We start from the raw sequence: 12,093 nt of genomic DNA, 5'->3' as shown, positions 1-12,093 counted from the left end.
AAACCTTAAAATGAAAAAGTGCCCCTAATCCTAATAAATACTTAATACATTGGCCATTGCCTTAAATATTATAATAATTCTGACAGTGTTGCATATTTTTTATTGCATTCCTCTGCGAGACACATGACTTGAAGGTCAACCTTGGTTAAACCAAGTACATGATCTTCAATACATCTTGGGCAGCCATGTGCAAAGAGCATTTCATGTTGGACGAACTACCAGCAGAGGTTGTTGCATCCTATAGTGGAGTGGAAATGTATCAACCCTCTTGTCCTTCGGTTTGAACAAAGCTAGACTGACAAGCTACAGATTATAGTAGAGGCTTATTGGTTTGAATCCTTTTGTAAAATATTCTATGTTCCTCCAGACAAGTAAATGCATAGCACTTAAAGGATGAGCAAATGCAAGTAGCACAAGAAGCAGAAGTGAGGGAAGGGGCCCAAGGAGCGAAGAGCAAAAAGCGGTCTCAACCAAGTCCACAGATAGACGAAACTTGCTTTGTGCCTGTCTTTTATTCCCCTTTTCCACAATAAGATCTTATCTTCCTGTGGTTGGGCCAAAATGGATGTCACTACTAGCATATATACTAGAAATCCCAATTTTGATAATGCTGCATATTGTCAGTCATAGATTTACAATAAAGTTCACAACATTAGAGGTTTAAATGTTGATTGTCCCCCACTTTGCCCTAATATATCAGCGGGCTTTATATGCCCTGCCTGCAATAGTTTCAGTAGATTCTAGCAAGTTCTGCAGTCTACAAACACAAGTTTATATCAAAATACCAAATGTAAACCAAAATTGAAGCTGCATTCTCTCCAGAGAAAGCCTACAAACATACCTCGTGATAAGTCTGAGCAGAATCCACCACCATTCTATGTACCTGTAGTAGGAAATGTTCCAACTTCAAAAACTGTGTAGATTAGTGGACAGTAACGTTACGAATAAGTTACAGCCAGTACCTTTTCTGCAAAGAAATCCCTCACTATCGATAAGGATTGACCCATTGCTCTGTGTAACAAAGCAGGCACAGCACCATCTTCTCCATTCTCTGCAGCAATGGCTGCAGCTTCTGCACGTTCCATGATATCTTTCCATGTCTCTGTTAATCGCATAAAGTCCTTCTCCAAGTCCTCCTGTGATTGACCGGCAGCTTCCGTTCTAGCTGTCAAATCATATCCTGGTTTTCTCAATATAGTAGCCAGATCTCTCAGCCTTTTCCGTTCTGGACCTCGGACTTTTTTGGAAACACCTGCTGATTTTCCTCCCACGCCCAGGACCTGCCCAAGTGAATAAAAATTTTATACCCCAAATACCCTAGTGAAACTGAGGGGTAAATTTCCACATAGTGTGCCCAGTTCAACCAACGGAAAGAAAGAAGAATCTTCCTTCATGTTCATTCCAGGCTCAAAACAAGATACTTCTGATGTCAAAACATCCATCAACAATGTTATAACATTATGCACCCCCTAATCATAATAACAAGCAGCAACTATCAGAGTAAGGTCGTTTGAATACTACCGGATGACTGATTCTTGAAAGAGGAAAAATAATAACCTGTGTCATATGTGCAAATAAAACCTCCCAACAAACATTAATACATTTCTTATTACTGCTTGACCACTGGAAAACATAAGCTAGATGCCATAACCCAATGTGAAAGCTGAGAAATGTGCCCCATGGATGAGAACTTGCACACGTTTCTTGTTAGTAAGACAGTTCGCACCTTATATAATTATCTTGATAACCTGCATAGTAGGAATTACACTTGAAGAAAATAGCAAATAATTTCTATAAGGAAAACTTCCATCAAAATTAGTCTATTGTGGCATCAACTCACCCAAAATCTGCTGGCCAGGTGAGGAAAGGCACACACTTTTGGCCCTTTCTTTCCTAGCGGCTCTCTTTGCACTTGCACAATTATTTTCATTCCTTCCTCAACCTTCCTCCACTTTGTAAATCTTTGTCCAAAATTTACAGTAATTGGCCTAATTGCACTCCCATTCAGTTGCAATAGCTGACGGCCCCTCTGTTTCTCAGCCACAGCCAGCTCATCTTCATAGAATGCATCTATGCTGGGTTCAGTAAATGCTAGATCCTGCATCTTATCTACAGGTTCCACTTCTTCATCTTCCACAACACCCTCATCCTCATTTTCCAAATCAATTTGTGAATCCTCTTCTAAGTCAACATTTTCTATCACATGTTCATGCTTTCCTGTGGCATCCGCACTGACATCATCAAGATCATTGACATACGGATTGCAAGTTATGGACTCACTCGATTCATGTTCCAAAGCACATATCGGAGGAAAAGTATATGGATATCTGTTCTTGGTGATTGACAGTAAAGCTACTCGAGGATGACCAATGTCGACAAATACACCGGTCATGCCTGGAAGTAGCTTTTTGACAGCACCAAGGTATACATTTCCAACATTTATGTCCGAGTTGACTGGTTTCAGCAACAGTTCTACCAGCTTCCCTCCTTCTAATATTGCTATGCGCTCCATAGTGCACTTGGAGGAGTTGATTAAAATCTCCGTAGACACATCTGCCTTCTTCGCTGCTGGCAAGGTAGAATCTGTTGCCTCCTCGAGGGCGGAATGACTCTGTTCAATCTCAAGAGCTGTTCCAGACAAGTTTATTTCTGGCTTTTTTAACAATTCACTTCTTTCATACAAAATCATTGATTCCATTAACCAAGGCTCCTCCCTGGGGAAAACCCTTTTTTGGATAAGTCTTTTCAGTTTAGAAGACAGTTGCCCTGCCAAGTTGTCTCCTGCCTGCACTTTTCTGGGCACCAAAGCATCTTTAACCAGCCTAGACGAGCCAGAGGTATCCTGCCTCTCCATCAAAACTTCATTCAATGGCTTCTTCAGTTGTTCCTCTTTTTTAGATATGTCACCACCTAAGGACTTTAGAGAGGAGCTTTGCTCCAGGCTATGAGTAGGCTCTTCCTGTTGCAGTTTCTCTGTCACAAATTCAGCACCCAAGAATCTCCTTAGCTCAGTAGGAGATCCAATCTCATTCCACCAGCCTTCCCATAGAAGAGCTGGAAGCTTATTTTCCACATTGAAATCCAGACTGTCCTTCACTGTTACCTCCCTGTATGCCATGTCTTTGAATGAAGGAATGACAAGATGTAACCTTTGGCCAGGCCTCCAAACTATGGAGTCGGTTCCTCCATCCCTGACCTGTATGAAGTAGTTATACTCTGATTCAATTCCAAACGGCACCTGCCATGAATTCAAAGCAGAACTGTAAGGCATATACACACAAGCAAGAGGTTATCCAGCAGGTGAAATATCTGAGAATGCTAAACTCTACAACAAAACATCCAAACAAAACCATGATCTTTCATAAAAAGTAAAATCATGCAACTTTAAAAGGTGGAAATAAGCATGACCAAAAATTTACAGAACATAATTATCAGTAAAGGAGATGGCATTAAGCAGATCCCAAGATTACAAAACAATACTGTCCAGTATGTTTTAACAAAGACAACAGTATCAAGTTTAGGGCAAGACAATCATAGCAAAGATTATAACAAAATAATTACAACCATTTTAGTTTGCAGAAAGTTTCCATCCTCTTTTTCAAAGGATTCTCTTTCATATTGATATTTGCTGCTCATTACCAAATTACAGCAAATGAAAGCCCTTTCTTTAAAACATGGAAACCCCTGGTAATGCCCCAGTACCTTCAAGGTCACCACAGGCATCACCTGTCACTCAATATCATGTTCAGGTTGCACAACCAGCCCACTTTGGAGCCTTCGCATCGTGGGTCTTTTGTGTCGCGTGCCCTTCCAGTGATTTAGACCACATCCTATATCTTCTGCATGAGGCACCTCAACTACACTACTTTTTCAACACAGTCCAAGTTGTGTTTCACGAGACACGTAGATACCCAAAACCCGATATTCCACACGAGTTCGCTTTCCATCTTTGGAGAGACTTTTACCCCTCAGCTTCAGCATCTCCACGGTACTCTCCACCTCCTTCAGCTCCAGATATCCTCCTGAGCAGGTTTCACTTTCCCCAAGACAGTATTACACTTTGAAGGCACTCCTTCTCCTGGATATCCTCCTCTTCTGACAGCAGCTCCTTACTCTTTCTCATATCCATGGACTCTGCAACCAACTCCCATCCTCTCATGAGCAGTAACACCCATTTTGGCATCACCACTGTTACCCCCTTTGCTAGATTTCCACCGGTGGTTCCATCCTGCCTCACCTACCCCATCCAACATGAGCAATCTCACAGAGCAGCCACGATCTTCCTCCAGGAATGGTACAAACTAGAGCACAGTCTCGTGCTCTTCTCACAGGGACTTCAGACATGTTGAACCGCTCGCGTCCAACCTCTCCGGAGATAAGCAACTCTAGTCCAAAAAAGACCCCTGAAGTGAATAAACATGGTGAAGCATTACTTCAACTTCAGATTTCTCAACTTCAGGACGGCATTTCCGATTTGGTCCAGAAAGTCCAAAAACTCCAAGATTCTCGCAATATTACACATACAGAGGATGACGTGACGCCACCCGATAACTATGTGGACCCGATTCCACCAGAGGTAGAAAACATTGAACTTCTGCCCTCTACTGCTTACTTCAAGCTTCCAAAACTAAAAGACTTGACATAAAACTACATCAATTTTCACAGCCATACTATTCAATTTTATCCACCAGGGAAAACTTATCGAGCTAACTAGTTCTAGGGACTCTCCTTGTCACATCGCCGCCGTGGCAGGGGAGCACTGAAGTGAAATAGCAGGCAGGGGAGCACTATAGTGAGTAGAAAACATGATATGTTTGACCACAGTGGAGAGATTCAGCATGTTGGTTATGCTGATTCTGTGCAAGAGCACCATCAACGTCAAGGATGTTAGAAAAGTCACTGCCCCACCTGTGAGCCCCCGTTTTGAGGGGACAAGGGGGCAGGAGACTATAGGGGGATAGGGGAAGAAAGGAGCACAAAACCTACCTGGCTGGAACCTGCGCAGCAAAGGAAAAGTGGCGCGGCTTTCTAGGCACCTCATGGAGCAGATATGGGCGGGGCCTACAGACTGCATCAGCAGCCCATGTGCTGGGCACATGGGCCTATTTATAGGCCTTGGCCCAAGCCGCCCAGCCTGGTCAGTGGAGGGGCCCTTGAAGTCGGTGCTGCAAGCAGGGGGCCGACCCCCTGCTGGTCGGTGCAATGGGCCTATAAAAGGCCCCCTCTCCCCCCCTCATTTCTCATCACCTGCACAGAAAGCCTTGCACAGGCAAGCGCACAGGGAGAGGAGTAGGCTCAGCATCTTGGACAGCTTCACTTGGCTGCTGTACACGCTCATCTTTTGAGCTTTTGTTTGCCCACGATTGTGGAGGAATATATCTGAGTTTTGCTATCTCTCTCTCCGTCTCTCTTAGTGTTGTATGAGCTAGATCGGAAGTGAGGTGTGAGTGATTCTATCCTCTATTTCCAACATGGTATAAGAGCAAGGTTTATAGCTCTAGATCGGAGTACCTCAGCAAGTAGGCGACTCCAATCGACACTCAGGTTTGCTGCGTGGTCAAGTTCTCCACTGCAAATTCAGTTTACAGTTTGTTGTTCTTTATTACAGCAAGGATGGAGGACAAATATTCTATTGTTGCCTCTTCAGCCCCTTCTCTTTCTTCCTCCTCCTCCAGATTCCTCTCATTCACCATCCCAAACTTCCAAGAGTCAGGGAAACTAGATGGGCCGAGCTACCCGATCTGAAATTCTGATGCTCCAACATCAGGACAACACATCTCGAATTCTGATGCTCCAACGTCAACTATACAATCTGGACATGACTGAGGCAGACAATGTTCATGACTGTCTGACAAAAGTCAAGGTGGTAAGGGACCAGCTCGCAGCAGTTGGTCAGAAGGTAGACGCAAGTCATCTAGCATTGTTGACTTTACACAAGCTACCTCGAAGTTTAAAGAGTTTCGTGACTACGGTTACTACAAGACAAAGGACCAAGCCTCTCACCTTTGAGGAGCTTGGCCCTTTACTATTGCACGAAGAGGCTCGGGAAAAACTATTTACTCAATCGGACGAGAAGGCTCTCGTGGCAAGGGACAAGCCCGGCGAGGGTAAGTTCAAAGACTCCAAGAACAAAAGCAAGACCGAGGATGCAGAGAAAAAGAGGCAGATGAAGTGCTTCTACTGTGAGAAGCTTGGTCATTCTACTAAAGAGTGCCGCAAGAAAAAGGCAGGTCTCAAGAAGGAGTCCAAGTCCAAGGAGGAGCCAAAAACTGAATCGGCAAAAGTCACGACCGACGTTCTCTTCATCATCACTGAGTAATGCTCCACTTATGCAGTCAGTGAAGAAGAGGAAGGTTGGTATGTGGACAATGGAGCTTCAAAGCACATGTCCAACAAGGAGTGGTTCAAAACCATGAAAGATAGGTCACTGTGAGGGATAACCGGTCATGCCCTGTGAAAGGTGTTGGTAGTATTCCATTCATCACAACTGCAGGAAAGGAGGAGCTGATTTCCAGTGTACTATATGTACTGGATTTGTGCAAGAACCTTTTGTTTGTCTACCAGATGGACAAGGACAATATGTCGGTCTTATTCGACAACGGCAAAGTCACTCTCACATCCAAGGAAAACGGACAGGTCGTGGCTCAAGGTGTCGAGGAGCATGGGCTATATCGGCTCAACGCTCTATTGGTGCACGGGGACCATGGCAGATCCAAATTGTGGCATAAGCGGTTCGGTCACGTCAACTATGGCACGCTCGCCGAGATGCAAAAGACAAAGATGGTGGATGGACTTCCACCGATTGCAGGCAATGATCGTGTTTGCAGGGCTTGCGTGGAAGGCAAGCAACACAGGGACAAGTTCCCACAAGAGGCCTCATCACGGGCCAAGAAGCCGTTCGAGTTGGTTCACGCCAACATCTGCGGCCTAATGTCGACAAATTCATTCGCAGGTTCACGGTATTTGTGGATGATTTCAGTCGCATGACATGGGTATTCTGCCTGGCCAAGAAATCTCAAGCTTATGAGAAATTCAAAGATTGGAAGGCCCAGGTAGAGAAGGAGAGCGGGAAGGTAATCAAAGCCTTCCGCACTGACAAAGGGAGAGTATTCACTTCTACCGAGTTCAATGGATTCTGCAAGAAGCACGGGATCAACTCACTACAGCTCGCACATCGCAGCTAAATGGAGTTGCTGAGAGGAAGCACAAGACCGTCACAGAGACAGGGTTGACCATGTTGCGAGGGAGGAATCTCTCGAAAGCTTACCGAGGTGAAGCCATGAACACTGCCATTCACATCCTCAACTGAACCAACGCCAAGGCTGTTGATGACAAGACTCCATATGAAGCTTGCAATGGTAAGAAGCCCACAACATCTCATTTACGAGTTTTCGGTTCTAAAGCATTTGTGCATGTGCATAAAGACGAGCGGACAAAGCTTGATCCCCATAGCCGAAGATGTATCTTTGTGGGATACAGTGAAGAGTCCAAGGCCTATCGCCTTTTTGACCCGAAAAAGAAGAAGATCCTTATCAATAGGGATGCGATCTTTAAGGAGTCCGAGCCACAGCCTCCAGAAGAGGATCCTGAACTTCCGGCATTACCCCCACCCAAGGTCACCATCTGAGAGGTGGAGCCGACTGAAGACCTTGAGGAGGAGGAGGAGGAGGAGGAGGAGGAGGAGGAGCATGCCATTCCAGAGCCAACTCCCCAGTAACTCCATCAAAAGCACCTCCAACAGAGTAGAAGCCACCTCAACGGTATTTGAAGACTCTGGCAAACTCACGGGTCACGGACATTCCCGAGAGCAGTTCCCGAGCACGACGGTCTCAACGAAACATGAAGACTCCCTCCATGAACTACGCTTTGGTAGCTCAGCTTGCGGAGCCCCGTTCCTTCCAAGAAGCGAAGGATATACCAGAATGACAGAAAGCCATGCATGCGGAGATGGATGCCATTTTAAAAAATGACATCTGGGATTTAGTGCCCAAACCAACCAAGCGGAAGGTCATTGGGACTAAATGGGTGTACAAGCTTAAGTTCAAGTCAGATGGGAGCTTGGACAAGTACAAAGCAAGATTGGTGGTGAAAGGCTATGCACAGTCAGAAGGACTTGACTTCGACGAGACCTTCACACCCACAGCTAGGATGGTGACTATTTGGACAGCATTGCCTTGGCTGCTCATCACAGTTGGCCTATTTTTCAGATGGGCGTCAAGTCTGCATTTTTGAATGGTACCCTGAAGGAGGAGGTATATGTGGCACAGCCACCAGGATTTTAGATCCCAGGATCCCCATCAAAAGTCTGCAAACTGAAGAAGGCCTTATACGGGCTGAAACAGGACCCCAGAGCTTGGTACCAGCGGATAGATGTTTTCTTTTAGAAGATCGGGCTTCAGCGAGTCCATCAAAGGCAAATCTTTATCTCGACACAAAGGGGAGATTTGAAGCTGGTATTGATTCTATGTGGATGACCTCATCATTATTAGGGATCATATGACGAAGGTTGCTCAGGTCAAGAGACTCCTAATGGAGGAGTTCGATATGACTGACTTAGGCATACTTCACTACTTTCTTGGGATTGAGGTGAAGCAGGGAAAGAGCAGTATCTTTATGTCATAGGAGAGATATTGCAGGGAACTGCTCAAACGCTTTCAGATGGAAAATTGCAAAGCAGCTGTGACTCCCATGGAAACTGGTCTGAATGAGTGTGCGTGATCCATCTCAACCGGTTGATTCATCATTGTATCGACACTTGGTGGGGAGTTTGCTTTACCTTCCCAATACCCGCCCAGATATTTCCTACGCAGTTGGATTGCTCTGTCAGTTCTCCGCCACACCCAAGAAAGCCCATTGGGATGCAGGTCAGCTTCACTTGGCTGTTGTACACGCTCATCTTTTGAGCTTTTGTCTGCCCACAATTGTGGAGGAATATGTTTGAGTTTTGCTATCTCTCTCCCTATCTCTGAGTGTTGTATGAGATAGATCGGGAGTGAGGTGTGAGTGATTCTATCCTATTTCCAACAAAGGATATGGATTTCCGAGTACCACTACTAGTCATTAACATGTCCCACTACCTTGAATTAAGAAATAACAGTCAAATGGAAACCAAAAAGGGAAAAGAAGACTACCTTGGTCTTCAAGCATCCAACACCAAGCATCATAGCAGTGCATATGCAGAGACATGGAAAAACATGATGAAACACAGAAGAAACATGAAGAGACATGAGAGGGAAATGAAACCTGACTCTCTGCGTGCCAGACCTTGGGCTGACCCATTTCTTCAGGGACAGAAAATCCTATGGCTAGTGAAGGATCCCAGGCACCTAGGTAAGAGTTTCCCCCAACCACAAAAAGTAGCTGATTTGAGTTTAACTGTGCTTCCACAAGCCACCTGACTACACACATTTGATCTTCCAACTTCTCCTTCAGCTCCATGACGCTAGAGATGCATTCATCAGACCTGACAGTAGCCTCCTGCCCCTCCAAAGGGTCTTTATCAGGTGCTTCATCTTGTGATCGCCCAAATTTCACCTCCCCTTCTGTCTTCTGGCCCTTGCTCCTCTTTGAAGCTCTTGGCACTTTTCTTTCCCTTGCTTGCTTATCATGTTCATCTTCAGAATGTAGCTCTGTAGTCAAAATGGTGTCCAACTCCGCCTGCACCATAGCTTCTCTTTCATCCATGTGCTCAGGGTTTGCAAATTGTGGTTCTGCATTGGACATCCTACCAAGAGCTTGTTCTTGGGCTGTACCTTCCCAAGCATCCAATGAGTCAACTATAGGTCCTTGGATTCTGCTACCATGTTCTCGCTCTGTGTTCAGATCCCCATCCTTTTCACTCGTTATACTTGTGTCAAAAGATTCAGTCAGGGAAACATTTTGACTTCCATCCAGGTTAAGCCCTTCACCTTTACTCTTCCTCCGGGCCCTTCTCCTGCCAACCTTAGATATTTCCTCTCCATCAGGTTGAGGAATGGAGATTTGGTCCCGAGGTTGCGTCTCATAATAAGCCGTTTGCTCGTGGGCAAATCCAAGCAAAGAACCCGGTGCTGCTGGCACATTGTCAGTTTCTGCCATAAGTTGCATATCCATATCTTCGAAATGTGAAGCACCCTCGTTGTTCATATCACACCTGGAAGCTTCATCGCTCTGAAGAGAATTAATTTGCCTCTCCTTTATCGAGACTGCAGGTTCAATGGACTCCGAAATCTTTGGGCTTTCCATGGGCAGTGCTTCGACGTACCCTACAAGCAGAAGGTCTGTCTTGTCGGTTATTGCCGCTTTGCGAGGCTTGCGACCTGCTTTTTCTGTTGCATTCTTAGACTTCCTGCCCCTTTTAACCACATCTGCGGCATCTCCGTCAATAAAATTTTCAAAGTTTTCGTCACCGCTCGAGCTGTAATTGGTGGCCAAAGTAATCAGATTGCCATGAAGACATTCGTCAGAGCTATCTTCAGCGTTGGTAACGCTCCTAACCTCTGTACTGACTGAAAGAGATTCTTTTTTCGTTCTCCTTGTCTTTGATCCCGCAGAGTTTTCCGCAGTGCCGTCAGAATTCTGGCTGCTCAGCACCGAGTCGTGGGATTTAATTTCCTTGCTTGAAATAGAAGCTTCCCCCCTTTTCCAGACGGCATGATTTTCAAGGTCCACAGATTGGTCTGGTTCCGACTGTTGTCCGCTTTCATCTCCCGATTTTGTAGGCTTTCGACGACTCCTACGAGATTTCGGTTTCCTTGCTGCCTCATCGACTTCCTCTGATGGAACGGCAGATTGTGTAAAATTATCCGCTCGTTCACCGAAAGTACGAGGCCTAAGCTGAAACAGGCGATGTGTAGCGGCGTTGTCAGTCAGATGTTGCGGTGAACGTAAGCAATTGCTCCGCTTCCAGTCCAGGACCGAGCCATGGAAGCAAAGCGACTCCGAGCGGCATTTGTCTAAGGGATGCAAGACGCAAAGGCAGGAGAGTAAAGAAGCGGCATGAGAAGAACCCATAGCTGTGGCAGCAAGGAGCTAAGACCATTTCGTCTTTCCTGCTGCCGCCCTGGGTTTCACTCAAAGCTCGCTCCGGCTCCTGCTCTCTGTGTTCTTCCGTCCATCCTGCTCACGCTTCTGTTGTCCGAACTCTCTCATATAGCTCCCTTGTACAGCACTTGTACACATGTCCTAATAGCAGCCTCGCAGCTCTTCTGCTCTTAATGCCCTTGTAGACATCCTTGACGCTCCTGCAAGCAGCAGTGAAAGACAGACCGTCTCAGCAGCAGCGTTTGCTCTTTCGCGCGTCGAGCCCCATTTTTCACAAAAGAATGTGTCCCTTAATCGAAGTTCACAAAAGATTGCCTTTGGTAAAATCTTGCACTAGTAATTAGTAACTCGAAATTGACGCTGAATGATTCTATTTTATCAATTGTTTAAGGAAAAGGAGGGAGGAAACCTCGCTCTCAGAGAGAATAGTATGGAGGACTCGAGTGAAACTCGAGATGTTGTGAGGAAAATATGGACGACTGAGTGAAACTGGCGTAGATTCTTGAGCCCAATTTCATTAGTAAGACCTATCCGTCCACGACATTCCAAAAAGAGAATGAGTAAAATAGTGGACATGAGACGTGACAGATGGTCCGTTAGGACCCGATCCTCCGTGCAAATGTCAGGTGAATTTAATGATGTCCATATTTTGGAAGCTGAAGTCCAACAAATGCTTGAGTAAGGCGATGCAATAACCGATCCTCGTTGCAGTTTTTACGATATTGTCACATGGACTACAACCATATGAATAAAGGTGTAGTCATCAATCTTGCATCTATCTTGGATTTCCTTACTCCCTCGCATCGATAACATGCATTAGACAAGAGGAATGTTGTAAGAATTCAAATTAAAAACAATAAATTTTGAATGGACCAGTAATTGAAAAATATTTATATTATATATAATTATTATAACCACACATAGTGTGGGTGGGAAGGCAGCGCGCTTTTTTTCCCAAAGAGTTATAATCCGAGGGAATGGGCCCTTCCTTGGGTGTCGAGATAACGTCGAGAATATAAATGTTGAGGGTAAGTCTAGCGAATGGATAAGAAACTAGCATATTACCTGAAT

General features: G+C 45.2%; 1 protein-coding gene across 1 annotated transcript in view; it reads right to left on the bottom strand.

Moving 5' to 3' along the window:
• LOC147896457 (ribonuclease E/G-like protein, chloroplastic) overlaps positions 1 to 11,323 on the bottom strand; it is a 94,432-nt gene extending 83,109 nt beyond the window's left edge. Inside the window, exons 1-4 of the mRNA XM_087381283.1 lie at positions 9,244 to 11,323; positions 1,841 to 3,238; positions 963 to 1,280; positions 842 to 883 (exon numbers count right to left, since the gene is read on the bottom strand). Coding sequence (XP_087237409.1) covers positions 842 to 883; positions 963 to 1,280; positions 1,841 to 3,238; positions 9,244 to 10,992 — 3,507 coding nt within the window. The 5' untranslated portion in view covers positions 10,993 to 11,323. The remainder of the gene's footprint in view (positions 1 to 841; positions 884 to 962; positions 1,281 to 1,840; positions 3,239 to 9,243) is intronic.
• Positions 11,324 to 12,093: the final 770 nt, after the last annotated feature.

This window comes from Dipteris shenzhenensis, chromosome 11 (genome assembly GCF_047967505.1).
Source record: "Dipteris shenzhenensis isolate YYH24624 ecotype China chromosome 11, Dip_SZ_1.0, whole genome shotgun sequence".
Lineage (NCBI taxonomy): Eukaryota > Viridiplantae > Streptophyta > Polypodiopsida > Gleicheniales > Dipteridaceae > Dipteris > Dipteris shenzhenensis.
The sequence above is the reverse complement of the archived record's forward strand: the minus strand, read 5'-3'. Positions and strand labels throughout refer to the sequence as shown.